The sequence below is a fragment of the Phaethon lepturus genome, unplaced genomic scaffold (genome assembly GCF_000687285.1).
Source record: "Phaethon lepturus isolate BGI_N335 unplaced genomic scaffold, ASM68728v1 scaffold51875, whole genome shotgun sequence".
NCBI lineage: Eukaryota > Metazoa > Chordata > Aves > Phaethontiformes > Phaethontidae > Phaethon > Phaethon lepturus.
In genome coordinates, this window is record NW_010540785.1 from 2637 (window position 1) to 22144 (window position 19508).

The following is a 19508-nucleotide window of genomic DNA, read 5'->3' on the forward strand; positions in this document are numbered from 1 at the left end:
TAGATGTAAAGTAAAAGTTTGCAGATGGGAAGCTCCTAAGTTGTGTGACTTTAAAAACAGTCAGTGGAACCATGTTTTAACATCTGTTTTCCACAATCGTTATCTTACCACTCTGTTAGTTCAAGAATTCTGAAAATGAAGATAGGCTGTTGCTAACTAACAAGAGAAGCATAAATTAATGAATAGTGAAGTAACAGATAATGAACAGCTGATTTTTAATAGGCTGTTCCAATATGAGGAAATGACATTATATGTTTGAAATTAATAGAATACCAACCAAAAAGACAACCCAGTAGAGCTGTCTGTAGCTGAGCCAGTGTTTGTACGAAGTATGTAGTAAGAAGAGTTTGCGGGCCATTCCGGTCTGTGCAGAGTCCTGGGATGGCAAACATTTCGCTGCTACTCCCAGCTCCACTGTCACCCTCCTGTTGTTGCAGGGACACACTCATGGCCTAACAGCAGAATTGTGTTACACTACATCCCAGGAACACAGAGTTAGCCATCCCTTATGCCACCCGCTCACCTTGCCAGCATTCCAGTTTTGGTCTTCACAGCCCTTTTTCCTTACAAGATGCAAGGATCAGAGCTAAGCCGCTTTACTCTTTTAAAGACAGCTGTTTGTTCTCTAGCCATAGCCGCAGAATTCAACTGCCTCCAGGTGCAGGTAGCATTCTGCAGACAGCTTGGGGGGAAAAATGCATTTCTTTTTCCTTTTCCCTCAAGTTGTTTGAGAACTGGATCCCTTACCCTCCACCCCAACTGTGTGCAGGTTTTAATGATTTTTCTAGTAAAGTGCATGTCTTGATTCAATGTTCTTTAGCTCTCTTTTGCCTAGTTCATTGCCTAGTGTATTGTCTGCCCCAACACAAATCAGTGTGGTTGATTCTTTTGCGTTATTGATGTTGAATCTTTTTTTTTCAGGTTGCAGCAGCCAGTGGTCACACTGTGGTGTTAGTAGACCAGTCAGATGAAATACTTAAGAAGTCTACAAAAGGAATTGAAGAGAGTTTGAAGAGAGTGACAAAGAAGAAGTTTGCAGATAAACCTGAGGTTGACATCTTCTTCTTTATTCCTCTCGGAAAATTTAAGAGAATAAAAATGACCATGCTGAATTTCTGATATTGTTTACAGTTATGCGTTATGGAGCATGTTAATAGACTGGCTTAAAAAGAACAACTTTTTTCAGTGTACTGAAGAACTTGTTTTTGTTTTTTTTTTTTTATTCGGGGAGGTTGAAAGATGTATTACCTTATTTTCTTCTCCTTTGTGGACTTCAGCCGTGAGATGAAGATTTAAAACAACTTGGTGATCTTTTCAAACAGATGCTAAATGTGAAATGGTGCCAAATTATTCACCCTAACTAAATAGCAAGCTGTCTTTGAGACCTTACCTGGGAATGCACCCATTTTGTCCAAAAGCGATTAGTAACAAAATTGTCTTAGAACTTTAGTAAGGAGTTGGGTTTTTTTGTTTTTTTCTTTTTCTTCTCCCTAGATCGGGTACAGGATTACTGCAAAGGAAACGAGAGTGCAAGTTTAACTACCCTGGAGTAACATGAATTAGATGTATAAGATACTTTGCATTTACTGAGTAAGACTAAAATACAGCAAGTTACAGTGAAGCAGTTGATGCATCTAAATTTATATCCTAAGAGTTATTTGTTGCTACATTTGCTTCTCTAAATTCCACAGCAGACTGAATTCTTCTTCTGATGCATACTAACATATATAATGTATATTGGTATTGATGATTACCAGCATGAATGATGCAGCAGACAAAGGAAATTAAAAAGGGCTTATTTGCATGAGGTAGTACAGAAGAAAAATTACGGTAATACCAGGATAACTAGAGCATACATACATAATTATGGGGAGTCTTCTGATCCCAAAGAAAATTGTCCACATGATACTTGTACTTTATAAATGACATTATATTCTAGCATGGAGGTATGTTTTTACTTGTACTGTCTCCATTTACCCTTGGTTCAAAGTCTTGCAGTTCTGTTTGATTTCTGTCCTCACAAACTATGTCAGTGATTGGCAGATTTACTAGTCAGAAAACAGAATATATTTTCCCCACATTTGCACTGAAACTATAGTGAGTGTAGACCATTTCATTTCCTGACATATTCATGAACTAGTACGTATCTGTTCATAGGAATGAAACCAGAACATCACTGAATGAAAACAGTGTGGTAGTTTGAAACTGGAAAAGTTCCTGTGTATGGAGGACAAGTTCAGGCTGTCTTAGAAACTAGTGATTGACTAACCAGTTCTTCACTCGGACTTTTGTGTTGAAGGTTGGACTGCAGCAAATAGTCTTCCTAAAAGAATTGATTCAAAGGTCTCCTATTTGCTTCAAAGCAGATGTGATTGGCTAGGAAAACTTGGTCACTTGAAAGCATCGCATCTGTACATTCTTAGAACTTTTTCACTGATTTGGAAATGTGGCAGACTGCCTGAATTTTTGAGAGCTCAAAACCACTTCAGAGCACATAAAGGGATTTTCATGTAAAAATAAATTAAACCATTGTAAATAGATATTGCAACTTCTTGCAAATGTTTCAGGCTGGTGCTGAGTTCATTGAGAAGACCTTAAAGAACCTCACAACAAGCACAGATGCAGTAGCAGTGGTCCACAGCACGGATCTGGTGATAGAAGCCATTGTGGAGAACCAGGAAATAAAAAATGAACTCTTCAAGAGGCTGGATAAGTTTGCTCCAGAGTATGTGTATTTTTCTGTTACATTTTGAAACTTAGACCTTTGTATCTTCTGTTTTTATTCTTACACTGCTAGTTGTGCATTTTCTTAGATGCTTTTTTTAAAAACGGGAGTTGTTCTCTCTTAGACTAACTCCAGACTGTCATGTGGTATGGAATAGTTGTTGTGCCAGGTGCATATGTTACAGACACTCTTAGGTGTATTCACCAGGTTTATGTACTTGTTGCATTGCTTCATTTGATGTGCTTCTGGGTATGTTTAGTCATAAAGTTTGTCCAGCTACTCAGCACGTTCAAATCTAAATCCAAATGCAAACGCACAACAGTAGAATAAGCCCGTCCCTGGTACACGTGGGGTATGGTTAAGGTACGTGTTCCCGTATTTAAATAGGGATTTGGGGTGATAAAATACTTTGTTTTCAGTGTGCCTGGCATGAACAAGTTTTAGGAAGTTTCAGCCTCTTAGCTGTAAGTCACATTCAGCTCAACAGTGGCTTAAGTGAACAAAGTTTACTTTGTATTACAAGAGTGTGGAAATAGCTCATTGTTGGTTATTGTGTGTGAGATAAAAGTGTAAATAATTTCTTAGCATGCATTCCCTGAAACTTTCTTTGAACTATAGTTGATAACTGTTGGAAGTTACTGTTGAATTATATCCAAACCCAAAAATGCTGTTAAGCTGAGCATGCAGTCTCAAGAAGCTTGATCCTTGTAGTGGATGACTCAGGATCACAAGACCTTGACTGCTTGCAGGATGAGGTTTTAACAAGTACAGCTAAATCTGGAGTTATTGGCTAAGGTATTCTAGACTAACTAAAGAACTGGGCAGGCTGCAGCTTGAATATAATGTCAGGGGAGAGAAGCTGTTATCATTAGTTGACTTAAGTCTGGGGAGACTTCTAATGCTGTCTTGTATGGTCGGTAATCAAAATTATCTGGTACTACTGAAAACAATAAATGATCGCAAACGGCCATGCACTGAGCACAGGGTAACTTGCCATTACCGTTAGTCTGACAGACTAAGTAAGTAGCTGCCTTTGGCCATTATCAGGGTACCTTGTCATGATTAGGCAGTGCTTATTTTGTGAAAACAGGCCATTTGTTGCCTGAGTCTTTGTCCATCTTCAGCAGAGAAAGCTAATGAGCAAATTAGTGTGTACTAAATGGCAAACTGTCTAGAACCAGTCACCAAGGAAAAGTGGGCACAGGGACTTGGAGCCTCATTTAATAATACATATGTTTGGAACACCTGAGGCTGTTTTTAGTAAGGCTGAGCTGTTTATAAGCATAGCTGCCTTGAAAAATCAAATTTTGCGTTACAGAATGTTAAAAGATACTGAGAGTTGTTCAGATATGCTCCTTCCTGTGCAAAAGGCATTATTTTGCAGGGTTGGGGAAAAATGACATTAGACAAGAAGCTTTCCTTTTAAGAGAAGACTTGGAAATGATGAGAAACATGCAGGTATCTTACATGTAGGATAAAGAAAAGGGAAGTGAATGGTGAAGAATATGGGTTGCAGAAAGTCTAGATGAAAAGAAAGAAAAGCTAGTAAAATAGGGAAACTTAGTAGCCAAGTGTTTACAATATTAGCTATTAGATACAAAGGGTAATTTTTAATTATGTGAGGAGTATAGAGTTGCAGATCATGTGAGTAGCATGGGGAGAGGCAGAAATGTCTAGTGAGTGTTTTTCTGTGCATTATAAGGAAGCAGAAGGCTTTAGTCATCCCACGTGGCACTGTGGTGTAATGGAAAGCTCTCCCTTGTCAGTGCAGGCGCCCAACAGCCCTTGCTAAGATTCAATGTCTCAAAAGTTTGAAAACTATTACAGGGACTAACTGTTGCGTCAGCTTAATGGCGATAGTGGACTTTGGTTGATTGGTAACAAAGACAAGATTTGTTTAAAGATAGCTTTGAGTCTGGGGAGCAGCTTTGCTTCTGTGGCATCCTGGGCGTTAATGGCACTGTGATGTGTATGTCATAGGCAGACATCATGAAAGACCAGGCTTCTGAGGAGGGAGGACTTGTCTTAATTAAAATCTCAGGACTTAACGCAGGTCTTCCTGATAGCTGATTGAAATGTAAGGGACTATGTATTACAGTTGCTCAGACAAGATAATGAATTATGCCTTTGGGAACATAAGCTGTGTGAAACGGTGCATTTTTCTTCTTCTGTACTGTATCCCATGTCTCGTGTTTCCTCAGCTGCAACAGCTACATGTTTGTCTCCCCATTTTAGCACTATGATGACCTCTCTGGTCTGAGGATAGCACCAAACCAAAGCATTGCATTAAAAAAACAAAACACAATTAACTTAATTCTTCTTCCTTTTTCTCTATGAAAGAACTATAAATCCTCTGAAAGTGGTTCTATAAATGGAAGGGGATGGGAAAGCTGTTCTTTACTGAGAGAAGTTTTATTCAGGGGTGGGGAGTGAATTTCTCTTAAGCTTTCAGAGAAAATGTTACGAGCCGGGAGAGTTTAGCAGGCCTAGAGAGCATTGGGAACTCAAGAGTATTCATCATCTGGGTAACTGTCAGAGTGAAACGGTGAGTGCTGTTTCTTGGATGCTATCAGTCTGAGAGCATACTAGTTTATGTTCTTAGAGCTTTGCAAAATTGCTTGTGTATGTTATATTCCTCTCAGTGCTATACTCATCCTCCTGATACTGTAATTGTTACTGTGTTGCATGGTCATCGTCTTCAGAGCAGGTGATTAAAGCATTGCTACCCGCTCTTCAGTTCTGTTTTCCTTTTCTTGAATTGAGTCAGTCTCAAGTTTCCATTTTCAAAAGGTCGGGCTAGGGTTTTTGTAGAAGATCCCCACTTTCTTGGTGGCTTTTAGGTGTTTAAACACTGCGGTACTTTTCCAAACAGGATCATAATGAACATGACAAAAGAATTTTTGGGTATTCAGTTTAAGAGCTCTTGCCTACTTACTTTCTGTTTATTGGGAATGCCCATCAACATCTCTTGGTCTAGGATTTATCTTTAGGTGTGGAAACTCAGCTAGGAACTGGCCAGTGGTTTTCAACTGTTCACTATGTTAGAAGCAGTGTGTTATAAAACTGTTACAAAAGAAGTGGTGTTCGGTGTTTGCTGGACTGTAGGAGTCAGTTTTATTGAAATGGTAGGTTCCTCTTGTGTTGGACTCGGTTATCGGTGTCTTCCCCAGACCCACTAGATGGCACCAAGAGAAAGCACACTGGTGCCTGGAAAAGCCTCAGTAGAGCTTCACTAGTACTGTTCCTTTCAAAAGCCTTCCAGCTCTGCTGTCACCTGAAGCACGGATTATGTAATTCTAAGTCACAGAGGCATGGAAACTCTATTTTAAACTCAATTTAAATCAATTGTTTGGTTAGAGCAGAAAGTGTAAATAAAATGCCCTTGTACACAATAGAAATTTAATGCTTTTTTTCCCCACAAGGCTTTATGTTGTGTGGGGCTACAGTATTCACCTGCAGAAGTGATGCTGAGGTAAAATCTCTTACTTTAAAGGAACCCAGATATAAACCTAGCTATGATTACACGTCAGAAATGTGTGCTTAATTTTTATATGAATATTTGAATTCTTTGAATACAGTGGCAGATTTTCATTTAAGTTAAGTGTCTTTTGGATGCATTGACCCTGCAAAAACTATGAAATATAGAGTACTCTTTCTAGTACCCCACCTCAGAACAATATAAGGACCACTTTATGGTGGGGAAATAACAAAAGTGTATTTGTAAGAAGTGCAGACAGGAATTAAGGATTTTTATATCCTTCTTCCTGACAAATTCTCAAAACTGAGAAAACATAATAAAAAATGGAAATCAGTGTGGGGTTTTTTTATCCTCAAATGCTTTCTTTTAATGTCACTATAAGATGTCCCACCACTTGGACAAAACTTTTCTGAAAGCTCTGTTGTGAAGCTCAATTATATCTTAGTGAAAGGTAAGTAAAATACCAATATAGTTTAACATTTGATGAGTCCAGTTGGATAACTTTCTGGAAAAGGTCAATAGGATACAGCCCAGAATGGAAGGTAGGGTTTCATCTCCAATTTAGTTTCTGGTTTTTGTGGTTTGAAGAAAAAGCCATTTCTGTAATTTTTCAGTGTGATGTCAGTATAGCAGGGCTGTTGAGGTTCTGAGATATTTCTGGGGAAAAAAAACCAAAACCAAACCATTATAAATTGCAATTAGTAAATCTAGTTTGTATGAAAAGGACTTCATATATGTCATTAAATTCTTGTGATTTTGTGCATGCTTTGCAATGTCCTATGCATGGCAATTTTTATCTTTTCTCTGGGTTTTTTTTTCATCAGCTCTTTGCTCTGGTGGTAGGTTTGCTCATCATGTCTATCATTGATCATTATAAGAAAAAAAAACAGATTCAAAATTTTTCTTAAGACCCCAAAGTGCATTCTTGACATGGCAAATGATTGGGTTTTGATAGATGTGTAAATGATTAACAGTAAAAAATACCATTAGTTTCCAGGATTGCTGAAGGAATTACCTGGAATAGATTTGGGGAGTTAACAAAAATTTTCTATTTACAGAGTCTTTTTTTCTGTCACCTAACGTAAGTATTCGACATACTTACTTGGGAGTCAGAAACTCACACAGCCCTTCCAGTGGTTATTTCATCATTGCTGTACTTATACCTCAGCAAAAGGACCATGATAATCTGCAGGGATGTTTCTGAGCATTCTATGGAAGGTTAGCCAATGGATGTCTGTGACAGAAAAATAGCTGTCATTTATGCAATCCATGTTTCTTTTGTTTCCAGGCATACGATATTTGCAAGCAACACTTCATCCTTGCAAATCACGCAGTTGGCTAACTCAACCACCAGGCAGGACAGATTTGGAGGTCTCCATTTCTTCAATCCTGTGCCTATGATGAAGCTTGTGGAGGTAAGTTTCTTATCATCATCATAACCCCTGTAGCACAGCAGTGCAGTTGTCGTCACTGAGGATGCAGTTGAAAGAGTAATCTCGGTTTGGAGCTCTTCTGATATGGAATAAGCTACCTCTAGTGATAAGAGGGTGGTGCAGTCTCTGTTGAGGAGCAGGTTGAATAGACAGAGGTAACTCAGTCTAAGAAGTCTAGTCTAAGTCAGCCAGAACTTTTTTAGTTTTAAGCCAGAACTTACAAACTTTTGAGTAAGTGAAAATAAACTTTGCATTTTGGCCACTCTGCCCCAAAGTTTCATGTACTTCATGCCCTTAAATGCTGTAAATTTTTTCCTCTGTTCCATAAATGATTAGTTCTCGTATTGCTTTGGTGACAAGCACTTCAAATATGTTGTGCCCGCCTTTTGAATTCCTGAGATTCACTTTATTATATTTTTTGCTTGTTTCCCATTGAAATACATATTATCCAGTTGCTTGCTCTGTATCATTCTCTTCCTCCTCCTTTTGAGATGTTTGAACCTTTTGGCTGAAATGAACAAATTTGATTCAGAGTATGGTTGTCTGATGAGGGCTCGGATACTTGTATATTCTCTCTCACTTCTGTACCTGTGTGGATTTTTTTAGTTTAATATTGCATCCTGTATGTTATAACTAAATGCTCTGGGGAAATGCTGTAAGAAGGAAAGGGAGGAATTTTGTAGGTGTGGTAGGAGGTAACAGAATCTTTAGCATAATTCCTTAGGCTAACATAGGCTTTATTGATTTCTGTGCTAAGAACTATTCGTAGGCAGTAATTTATTTCTATGGATGAAATGTTCTATGCCTTGTTTCAAGCCTAAAACAAAACCATAGTCTTTAGAAATCTAAACTAAGCCTCTGAAATTTGAAAAATACAGATGATACCTATCATAATTTGTAAAAAAACAAAACAGAGCAATCCCTGTCTGACTGCTGTGGTGAGTCTTTATAATTTGTGGGTCTTTTCACCTGATTTAGGAATGTCCTACCCCAGAGTCACTCCAGTTGATGAACAGTATTTGAAGAACTTTAAAACACAGAAGCTGTGCTTTTAGTGACCTGATCTTGAAAGGAGCCAATATTAGTAAATAAAAACACTTTTTAAAGCTTTGGTTTTGTTTCAGATCTACTGCTATAAATCAGGCTTGGCATTGACAAACACTGTAGAACAACATCTTCTATGTAAACCAGATGTTTCGGTTTGAAATAATAGGGGGAAAATCAAGAGAATCAACAAAACTATGAAAGATATTACTGAAATTGCCAGTCATCTGTCATGGAAGCTGTCCTTAATGGGTCATAAATCTGCAGTGCCTTTGAGTCTTATCTGCTCTTTTCATAGATTGTTGATCTCATGCCTAGAAGCACATAGATTTGAGAGGATTTCTTTCTCTAATAATCCAAAAGGCTAGTGCTAATGTTTCAGAATTCTGAAGTGTATATTGAAAACTCATTTTTGAAACTGTTGCAGTCTTATATAAGTATCTCATATATTTTTATCTAATATGGAAGTAACAGAAGACTACTTTTTCTGCTGAGAAACAAGCCTTTTCCTCAGTCCTAACAGTGTTTTATGTGTTGGCCCTACGTCAGTCATTAGAATAGGGAGAAATCTCTGTGGGACTTTATTGTATGAACAAGGAGGGCAGCCGTAACTGCTTATGTATAGCGGTTTTCAGTTACTGCACATGGAGGTCAGTTTCAACACAAATATCACAACCAGTTCAGCTTCTGCAAGTCTTTTTTGCAAGGGGGGGTTAGGTGTCTAATAAATTATTTAATGCATTCCAGCTCCAGTAAAGTACCTAAAATACTACATGTGATAAAAGACTCAGTCGTGAAGAAGATCAGCGTGGAAATGTACTACTCAAAAGCTAAGAGGCTGTCACAAATTTGAAAGATAGTTTTTAAATTTTCTTTAGAATTAAGTATTTGTTGTGTTTACATTGGGCACAGGGTAGATGTTCCAGTCCTTTCTATCAGGAGCTATGTCTGTTAATATGGTTCTCTGGAGTGATGCCATCGTGTTTCCCAAGGCTTTTAAAGTTGTTCTGTCATACTATAATCTCTAAAAGTGATTCCAAAGGATGGTGTCTTTTACCATCTATACTGGCTGAGTGGGAGAGTGTCTTAAACAAACACATAATTTCAAAATGTGCAAAATGCTGTATCTGTCTTTAAAATAGATTTCTGTGTCTGTTACGTATATATCCACTGAAATTATTTTTTCCGAAACAAATGTTTTTTGAATTTCTGGAATAGTGTTCTGGATTACAGTTTAATCATTACTATACTGGGTAATGAGAGAGATTCTGCTCATAAATGTGTGTAGGCTCTTCCTACCTTCCCTCTGCCCAGGTCATCAAGACTCCAATGACCAGCCAAAAGACTTTTGAATCACTTGTGGATTTCAGTAAAGCGGTAGGAAAGAGTCCTGTCAGTTGCAAGGTGAGTACATTTTGATTGTACAGTGTTCAGAAGGTCTGTTCTTGAAAACTGTTAATTTTAAGGTGGTAGGTTTTAGTAGATGTCAGAGCACTTCAGGAATCTCCAGGCTGCTTTTTGTCCAGTTTCTCTTCCCTATTAAAAGTATTTTGACAAAGAAAACAGCCACATATACCACAAATTCCTCAGAGCAGCAAAACTCACAAGTATCAGGGTTTACAGTTTTTGTTTTTTCTTTTCCAGTCCTGCAGAAGCCTGGACTGGAGAGCTTAAGCAGGAGCTCATCTTTAGCCATGCTAGAGACAAGACTGCTACCTCTTGTACTTTGAGGCAGTTGGATGAATCCTCCATGGTGTGTGCTCATTGCAAGTTTTTCTTAAGACTGCAGTAACTAGACCCATGTTAATCTTCATTGCTTCGCAGCTTTGGGTTTTTTTCTCTAGAGGAACACCCTACTTCCTAAGCATGCTTTTGCCAAATCCATTAAGCTGTGGTCTGTGTGGCTTTATGCAAGCTATTGCCTTGAGCTTCACAGCCCCCAGGAGACATTTGGTCATAAAACGAAGGGCCTGCAATCCAGTAGTTACCAGTAATTCAGTGTCTGTATGCTGGACTCTAATTCTGGCTGTACTGCTAAATTGCTCTGTGGCCTTAGCTGGCTTTTTTCCTGTTTCTGTCACAAGTTTGCAGTATGGCACAAGCAGAATATATGACGAATTATTGTTAGAAATCAGCTTGGGAGGAGGGTAATGCAGTCTCCATGTCTGAAACTTTTTTTTTTCCTTTTTTTTTTTTTTAATTCCTGTTTGTAAGAAGAAAAGTTGCTTGGAATTCTCCGATTAAATATTGAGATAAATAGAATGCAAAACAAATATCTGAAACAGTAGTAGTATACAAAATAATACTACATTTGCAAAGCTCCTTCTCTTTATATTTTTGATTTTGATTAAAGCTTGTGTAAAAGAAGTTCTGTATCAGTTTGTTATCTTATTCCGACAGCATGTGTTTTATTTTATCTTTTCACTGATAGTGTTGCTGTTTGCTATTGAAGTGATCCTAACTTTCAAAAGTACGGTTTACCAGTGAGCAGTGGGGGAGAAGCAGACTATTCAGCCAGGAGTGTTTCTAGTAGTGAACACACAAAAAACCTGTTAGGGAAGAACTGCTCTTCTCATATCCTTCAGGAAATTCTATCAGCAGATTTTTGCTAAAGAAAAGGTATTTGCCAACTGGCCATATTAAATTGTTTTAAGATGAATTGAGTTTGGCTTGTAGTAGTCTTATTGTTCTCAGTCATGATGAATGTTTATGTGCCATTCCTTGTTTGTGAAATTCATCTTTTGTGTTTTAATACTGAGCAGATAAACTGTATTTTTCATCTGATTTAGAGAGTACCAGAAGTTGATGATTCAATAAGTGTCTTCATCCACTTGTTTAATTTGTCATGTAGCATTTGAGTGTCGTGCTGGTAAAGAATGTTTATTTACAATCCCTTTTTTCTTTTCATAGGATACTCCAGGGTTTATTGTAAACCGTCTCTTGGTGCCATATATGATGGAAGCTGTTCGACTTTTTGAGAGAGGTATTTGTTGGGATATTGACCTCAGGAGATGTTGACATATAACGCTGCTAAATATTATATCCCTTCAGAAAAGCCTTGGTATTCACTCAAAACTTTCAGATCTAAAAGGCTGGAAGTGAATAGTAAACATCAATATGAGCCAATATATGTAGTTGGAAAGACCTTGTCTTCACTTTGAAATGTCAGGGCATGCAGAATCGGAAGGTACTATTTAACTTGTGTGGGAAATTTCTGGTGGTGGAAAATGTTTGTGGTTTGGAGATGACAAGGTGAGTGTAATGCCATTGTAAAAATGTCCTCTGCCACCTAATCTGGAACCTCCCTCTCTCCATCCCAAGAGACATTAATGAAAGTGGTTGAAAATCCCATAGTGGGACCATTAGAAAAGTTCCCCTGAGTTCACTTATATTGGGCTTGTGAAATACCTCACCTGAAAATTAGTGTTTTAAGTAGTATAATACTCAGTGTCGTACTATGGTACAGGCATACAAGTGATTTGAGCTCTCCTATTGCTCCATAAAACCTCCTGTTTCCCGCTCTTCTGTGTCCTTTTGTAGATGTACGTTCTTTAGGAACTCCCATCTTGCTACTGGTCTCTTTTACATTAATACTGAAGGGTAGGTAGAAATAATCACAAATCCCCAAAGAACCACTAAATTTGTCAAAGCATTGATAATTGTTTTGAAAAGGAAACAAGCCAATAATGTAGTGGATAAAGAGGAAATTACAGACTATAATTGCTTTTATTTAAAGTGCTCTGCTCATAGCTCCATGCAACTAAGAATGTCATTTGAAACGCTTTGTTTTTGAAATCACTGCTTTTTTACAGATGAAAGCACTTTGTTATCAGGATTCCACCAAATATGTTTTAAATATTAAAAATCTCTTTTATAGCACATGTAAGGGATGGTTTGATCTCCAGGAAAAAATATAAATCAACACTACATGTTTATCCTTCAACAAATGTACCTAATTACATCTTAAAGGGAGAAAAGAGTAAATTTAGTGACTTGAAAGGCAAAGGCGTAGAGGTGAGGAGGCATTATTTTCTTAGAAAAAGTCACAATTTTACATAAAGTCTGTGGGTGTTCCAGTGTCTGTAAAAGAGGTGCCTTTGTTAAGTGACATTATCATTATGCATATTTTAGGAGACAACAGAACTTTTAATTAAAATGTAGAATAAAACAGTCACTGAGATTGTATGTTAAAATTGACTGTTTTCTGCGTAAACAAAACAATATTTTTATTTAATCTTTATTCTGTTTGTCTTTTGTTCAACAGTATGATATTTCCAAACTTGTTAAAGTTCATTTATGAACTCTTAAAGAAATATATTTTAAAAGCTAGTTAGTGTTTTGAAAAGCCTGATGGCTGTCTTCTAATGAATTTTTTCCATTGAATCAGGTTAAATTTTTGTCATACACTTTGCATTAATTCTCAGAGCAGACACTTGAACCAGATTGTTATCCACATTAGTATGAAATTGGGTCTCTTTCCTGGCAACCCCAAGCACTGAAATACCATTTTATTGGGTCGGTCCTTGAGTCTTCATTTATACAAAATCTCCTTGGGTTAAATGTGCACTTTTGCATAGGCAAAATACCTTTAGTGTATTAACAGTGATGTAAACAGGGGGCATATTATAAATATTAATGTATGGTGGTCTGTACTGCCCTGTTCTTAGTGGAAAACCAAAAAAGCACTCAGGTTTCTATGGAAGTCTGGTTTATACTAGGAGACTAATACGAAGTAGGGGTGCAACCCTTCTTTGCCCTTTTACTATTTTTAATTGTGTTGTAATGCAACTGTATGCTGTCAGGTTGCCAAGTCACAAGTTTGACAAAGTGGGACAAATTTATTGATAAAAGAAGTATGTACATCTGCATCAACTTCAAATGAATTATGTGTGTTTCAATTTGGAGAACTGAAATTATGTTAGAATTAAGTAAGGCTAATATTCCCCGTTTCTCAGAAATAAAATGTGGTTTAAAAAAAATAGTCAGATTTAAAGAGTAAAAGGAGATATATAAAAACGATTACTTCATAGAAAACTTCAGTGAAAGTTGTTGCCTTTACAAGAGATTTTTGAAAACTTTTTCCATGATCCTCTGATCTTAGGTGTATAAATTGCATAGGCTATGTCTGCCAAGCTTTTGGACACCCTGAATGCCTGTATGCATCAAGCATCGAGGTTACTTAACAAGTACCTCTGGGGTTTGTTTTACTTCGTCCTTTTTATAGGATCTGCAAAGAAGTGCACTGCCTTTATCAAAATACATATTAGAAGTAAGCATCAGAGCTGCATCTGTTTTCATAACAGTATAAAATATGCATTCCCAGCAAAAGAATAAGGTGAATATTAACTGTGACAATGTGGCAATGCAGGATTTGTATTTTTATAGGCACAGACTGAAGTAAAAGTAAAAAATTCCTGATAATTTTCATTTTTTTTTCCTAAATAATTTTAAAATTCACAAATTTAACTGCACCTGCACAGTCTCTTTGGGTCACTTCTATCTGCCATCTCTGATGCTGATGGATATCCTCTGGTGAAAGTTGCTGTAACTAAGCATGTTACTCAGCTGCTGCTGCTCCCCTGCCTGCCTGCCTTGTCCATCAGCTGGATATCACTTGCCTTCTGGCTGTTGTAGAGCAAGGGGGACTCTGTCCTGTGCATCATTCAAAAGCCGCTGCTGATCTCATGAAGCTGAAATTGAGATCTTTCCTTACTTACACTATTCAGCTGCCTCTAAAAGAAGCTTTTGACTCCTCATAGTGACCAATTCTTCCTCTAGTTTTTGTGATAGGTTGAGCACAGTAGCTGTGGCTCTGTCAGTAGCGTAGTGATCTATATTGAAATGCAAGGGGAAACTAGAAAAATGGAAAGCAGGCCTGCAGGGCTTTTTTTTTGTGTGTGTGTGAGATACTCAGTTTTATACTCCACCATGTATATGCTGACTCCAGTTTTTGTGGTTCTGAAATGTGCCGAGATTTCTGTGAAGAGCTGTACCAGGGTGAAATAACACCCTGTTAATTATTTATAAGTGGTGCCAAGTAGATGCGGAATGTTCTGTTCATCAAACTGTCAATCTTTTCTCTAGGAGACGCATCAAAGGAAGATATTGATGTTGCTATGAAGCTTGGGGCTGGCTATCCCATGGGTCCATTTGAACTGCTGGACTATGTTGGATTGGATACCAGTAAATACATTATAGATGGTACTGCATGCTTATTTTCTTCTGTTTTTCCCCTTTTTAGCTAAATTGTGGGTGAATGTTGTAGTGAAAATCTGACTCTTAATTAGCTTAAACTGAATGTTTATGGCATAGCCTTTTAACTGTTGAGGAGAAAGGAATGAGAGTTCAACTCAGAATGCTGTATGAATACAGCGTTTGTACTGTATGCCTGTACCCTAGGTACCTAGGGACAGAACAGTGTGGTTTTGCTGACTCCATCAAGTTCCAGTAGAAAATAATATTAGTGTAACTTTATATAACTAAAAGAATCAATGGGAAGAGACATGTACTGGAGGTAGGAAATTCTGATGAAAAGCAACAAATATTGGGACTCCCTACCCTTTTTCTGCCAGCCATATTTTCATTCTCAGTTAATAGGAAGCCCAGTAAATACCTTAAAAGATGCAAGTATACCATCTCCCTTTCACTTCAGTTGATAAGTGGATGAATGTCAGTACAATAGCAAAAAAAGACGTAATTGGTGATGGCTTGTTGATGGTTGTTGTATTATTTTGAATGAGCAGCTTAAATTTTCTCCGAGGCAGAATGTCACTTTCAAAATTTTGGCATCTTCAATGAAACCTCTTTTGCTTTTAGCCAGTTCTATGGAGTAGTGTTACATTGTTCTGACCATGTCTTTTGCAGGTAGAAATTCAAGTAGGAATTTCTTTCCACTTGAATTTCTTTTCAGGATAGCCTTTGTTTTATTTCCTTGTACTTAACTATATTTTAGAAGTTGTCCTTAATTTTTTTTTTTAAGTATTAAAAATCCTCCATCATGGAGATTATAAAGTGTTTGGAGTAGACTATGCCTAAAAATTAATTGCTAGATTTGTTTGTAATCATCAATACTTATCTGTGCTCTATGAAGCTGTATTGAAGGGTCTCAGAAAGTCTAGAATAAGTTCCAAACCCCCTTCAGTTTTCTGACCTCTTAATATTTTTCTAAGGAGATGCAGATCTCTATTATCTTTGCATATAAACAGAACTGTTAACTAATTCATCCACTTCTTTTCTTCCACCAGGATGGCATTCATTAGAGCCCAACAATCCTCTTTTTGCACCCAGCCCACTCCTGAATAAACTGGTAGAAGAAAAGAAGCTGGGTAAGAAGACTGGAGAAGGATTTTACAAATACAAATGAACTCCAAACTTGAGCGGTGTTAAACTATCTGTGTATGCTATTCAGCATTGCCATATTACAGATGAATTCTGTTTAAACCTTCCCAAGGCACAAAGCTGCATTTAGAACATAATGCACCTCTGAACTGAGTGATTGCACTAGGTTACCATTTGTCTGGTGAAAGCTTGATCTGGTAGATTATTTTTTTCTTGTAATTCTGAAAAGCTTTATATGTACAGTGCCTTCATGCAAATGTTGATTTTTCAGGTGCAGGACAGAATGACAAGTGAATTTATGTATTTGCAACATTATTATATTAATGGGAAAAATCCTAAAAATAACCGCACTTTCTTAAAAATAAAATTTTCAACAATACTGTATTGAATGTCATGGCTTGCAGTTGACGTACTTGGTTGTAGTCCACTGGGTGGCAGTCTCTTTTCACGCTGGCAAATGTAACGACAGAAAGGCAGTAAGTTGTTTTGTTGGGATTTTTCTTAAATGCAGTGCTCATCTGTAGGTGTAAATTACAGTGCCTTGAACAACAACTTTTTTGAATGTCATACTGGTTAAAAATAAAAATCCTTCAATGGCAGGTTGTCACCTGGACAGAAGGTTCCCAATACAGCATTTAAAAGCAGAATGCATGATTTGTGTTGGAATTTTCTGGCATTTGCAATTACCGGTTGAGGGCCTCCTTTTGCTAGGTGCTGTAGAAGGATAATGAAGAGGTGGTTTCTGTTCTGAAGGGCCTAATACATAGATCTGTTTTTTATTAACTAAGCTAGGAAGCGGGCGAAAGCTTTCGTATGCTTTCTAGAGTCCTGTAAATTGGCTTTATTTACTGGCTATTCATTTCTAGTGTCATTCTTACACACTACACCACTACTGTAGTTGAGTACTTTGGGAGGTTGAAATTGGAGTCTGTGCTGTGGAAACAAATAGGTGTGTCTGGCTGTGTGAGGCATCTTCTGTTTGCAACTTTATTTCCTTGGAGCTTCGCAGAGCCTGGATTTGTTCATGGCAGGAGTGCTGCAAATCCTGCGTTTTCTCCAAATACTGTAGAGCAAGTGGGCATGGGGGTTGGAGTTCCAGTTCAACTGAGTAGCAGCCTTCTTTTACTTTGTGTATTTCGGATCTACAAGCTGAGTGCTTATGCATAAAGAAATTAAGAAACAAGAAATCTCTTGAGTAGAGAATAAAAATCATTGCTTTACTGGATCCTGGTTCCTCATTGCAGATCTTCGGATTTTGAGATGCTTGGCTTGAAAGAAGAGTGTCAAAGGAAAGAAACGGTACTGTAGACAGTCTCTTTCCTTTACTAATACATTGTTAAATTGAATTTGTTTTCCTAAAATAGAGTCTACTTCTTGCACCTGAAGTCTGTTTCACTTGAAGGATCTTAGTGCCTGTAATTCAGTTTAGTGACTTTCAAGTGTTACAGGGTGAAGTTAGCTCCAGAACTATTGTTTTCAGTAGTAATTAAAAATGGAACCATGTATTACTCTTGTGTCTTAGAAAACGCTATTTGTTTTTTACAAAAACATTTGGGCAGAATTAACTTGATGCTGCTCCCTTTACTCGGAAGATCTCTTTAATTTGGAAATGCTTAGGTTATAGCAAGGCATAGGCTATTTAATAATAAATGTGCAAAATATTTTTCACTATTAAGTGTGGTATTTTAGAACAGCAAACTTTCTCTAAAACAGTGTTTTCCTTTCAGGAGCTCTAACACGTACAGTATGTATATATGTAACATATACAAGAAACCTGAAAGAGGCATTTGTAAGTTTGGGTTGCTGTTTCAGAAGAGACTTCTTTTTCTCTGTATCAAATAGGCCATGTAGAGGTACTTTACTGGTGGGTGGGCATGGTTTATTTTATCAGCATGTGGACTACTGTGCCAGCACAAGCAGACATGAGGTAAAGGGCCAAAACTTCAAATACTCTCCCTTAAATCTAGGTCAGAACGCATAGACGTCATTGAATGGCTGAGGCCATTGAGTCAAGGTAAGCATTTTCTTTTGCTCCCCAGTGAGGAGGTGTGGAGGATGTAGAATTCCCTTCTTGGGTTCAAGACCGTGATGAAATTGGTCAGAAGTAAGATGTTAAATAGTCACTCCTGATTTGTACAAGAATTTCTGCAGCTTTGACAGTTTAAAGATATCTAGGAGGCTTAAAGAATGAGTAATGAAATAAAGGAATTGTCTGTCTCCACCTATGCCTTGGTAAAGATTATTTCCCAGCCCTTGCTATGCCTGTGACTTGATGCGAAGGTACATGAGCCACCTTCTGCTGCATGTAGTGTTGATGAGTGAAGGGGAATCTCATGCTGGTCAGTACCTCAGACTAGGACATGGTACATTAGACATGCTCTTGCCAGTCAGGTCTTCCTGAATTTTTATTAAAAGGGGAAAAGACATTGTGGAAAAAATGAGGGATAGAAGAGAAAGGAGGAAGGATGTTTGGTTTCTCTTACTGCCTACTTTCAAAACCTTTAGTCTTCATTATCCTTTTTGGCAGCAGGCCTCAAATTTAGAGCATTTGCCCCACTTTGGTCAAAGCTTTGAGATGCATGCTTCACGCAGCTTGGGGGCAGCTTGACAGCCAACAGTTGAGTTGTCAGATGTAAGCCCAGCTACTGCAGCTGGGAAGATGGCTCCAGATTCAGCATCTGGGTCATTTCAGCTGCCAGACGTGCTCCCATCTATGGTCATCCTAGCTGCTGATGCAGCTGGGGAGAAGATGGAAGCACAGCAAACATTGTAGAGGGAGCTGAAAGCAGAATCTTATTTGGACTGGAGGAGGATGCTCTGCCTAAGTGGCTTATGGACTATAAAATGCAAGAGGCTGCAATAAAGATTGGTCAGAAGAGGAATTGTGTGTGTAGAAGTTAAAATTTGTCTTTGCTCTAACAAATCAAATATTCTCCATTAATTGCACAAAGCACAATAATACTTGCAGCAATAATAGTAGCAGCTGTCTGTTGAGTGCATATGTCCTGAAGTTCTGAATCTGCATCTGTATTTGTAGGAGATTCCTTTTCTTGGAAGATACAGATACCAACCTGCAGTATGGGTTTGAATCTGGAATGAAAGTGAAGTTTGTTGCTTCCTCCTTCCTTCATTGTGGAGACTTGCAGAACATCACCTTGGTAGGAATTTAGTTGGGAAAACAGCATTGCCAAAGAATTTAATGTATGTTAATTGTCTGCTCATTAAGTTTAGCCCCCGGAAATGAGTAGCTGCCTTGAAGTGAATAGCCCAGCTCTGTCTAGATGGGAGTTTTGTGAACCTATGCCTTGTTTTACACAGTAGGAAGAAGGGTTGACTGAGCAACTCCACAAAACAACTTGAAAAAGTATCATCTTTTCTTTGTTAGACAAGCTGTATTTTTCCCCAAAACCATCTGACCCAAGGGTTTTTAAGTGACCAATGCAAATGTCCTTCAAGAATCAGTTATAAATGGCAGGCTATTGACAAGACC

At 37.8% G+C, this 19508-nt stretch overlaps 1 protein-coding gene across 1 annotated transcript; it reads left to right on the forward strand.

The window, feature by feature from the left end:
• Nucleotides 1–921: 921 nt before the first annotated feature.
• Nucleotides 922–16402, forward strand: HADH (hydroxyacyl-CoA dehydrogenase; the record flags this gene model as incomplete). Its single annotated transcript, XM_010287527.1, has 7 exons — nt 922–1050; nt 2568–2725; nt 7492–7618; nt 9995–10084; nt 11591–11663; nt 14765–14881; nt 15925–16402. Coding segments are annotated over 7 exons (813 nt in total), but the record flags the coding sequence as incomplete, so codon positions are not given.
• Nucleotides 16403–19508: the final 3106 nt, after the last annotated feature.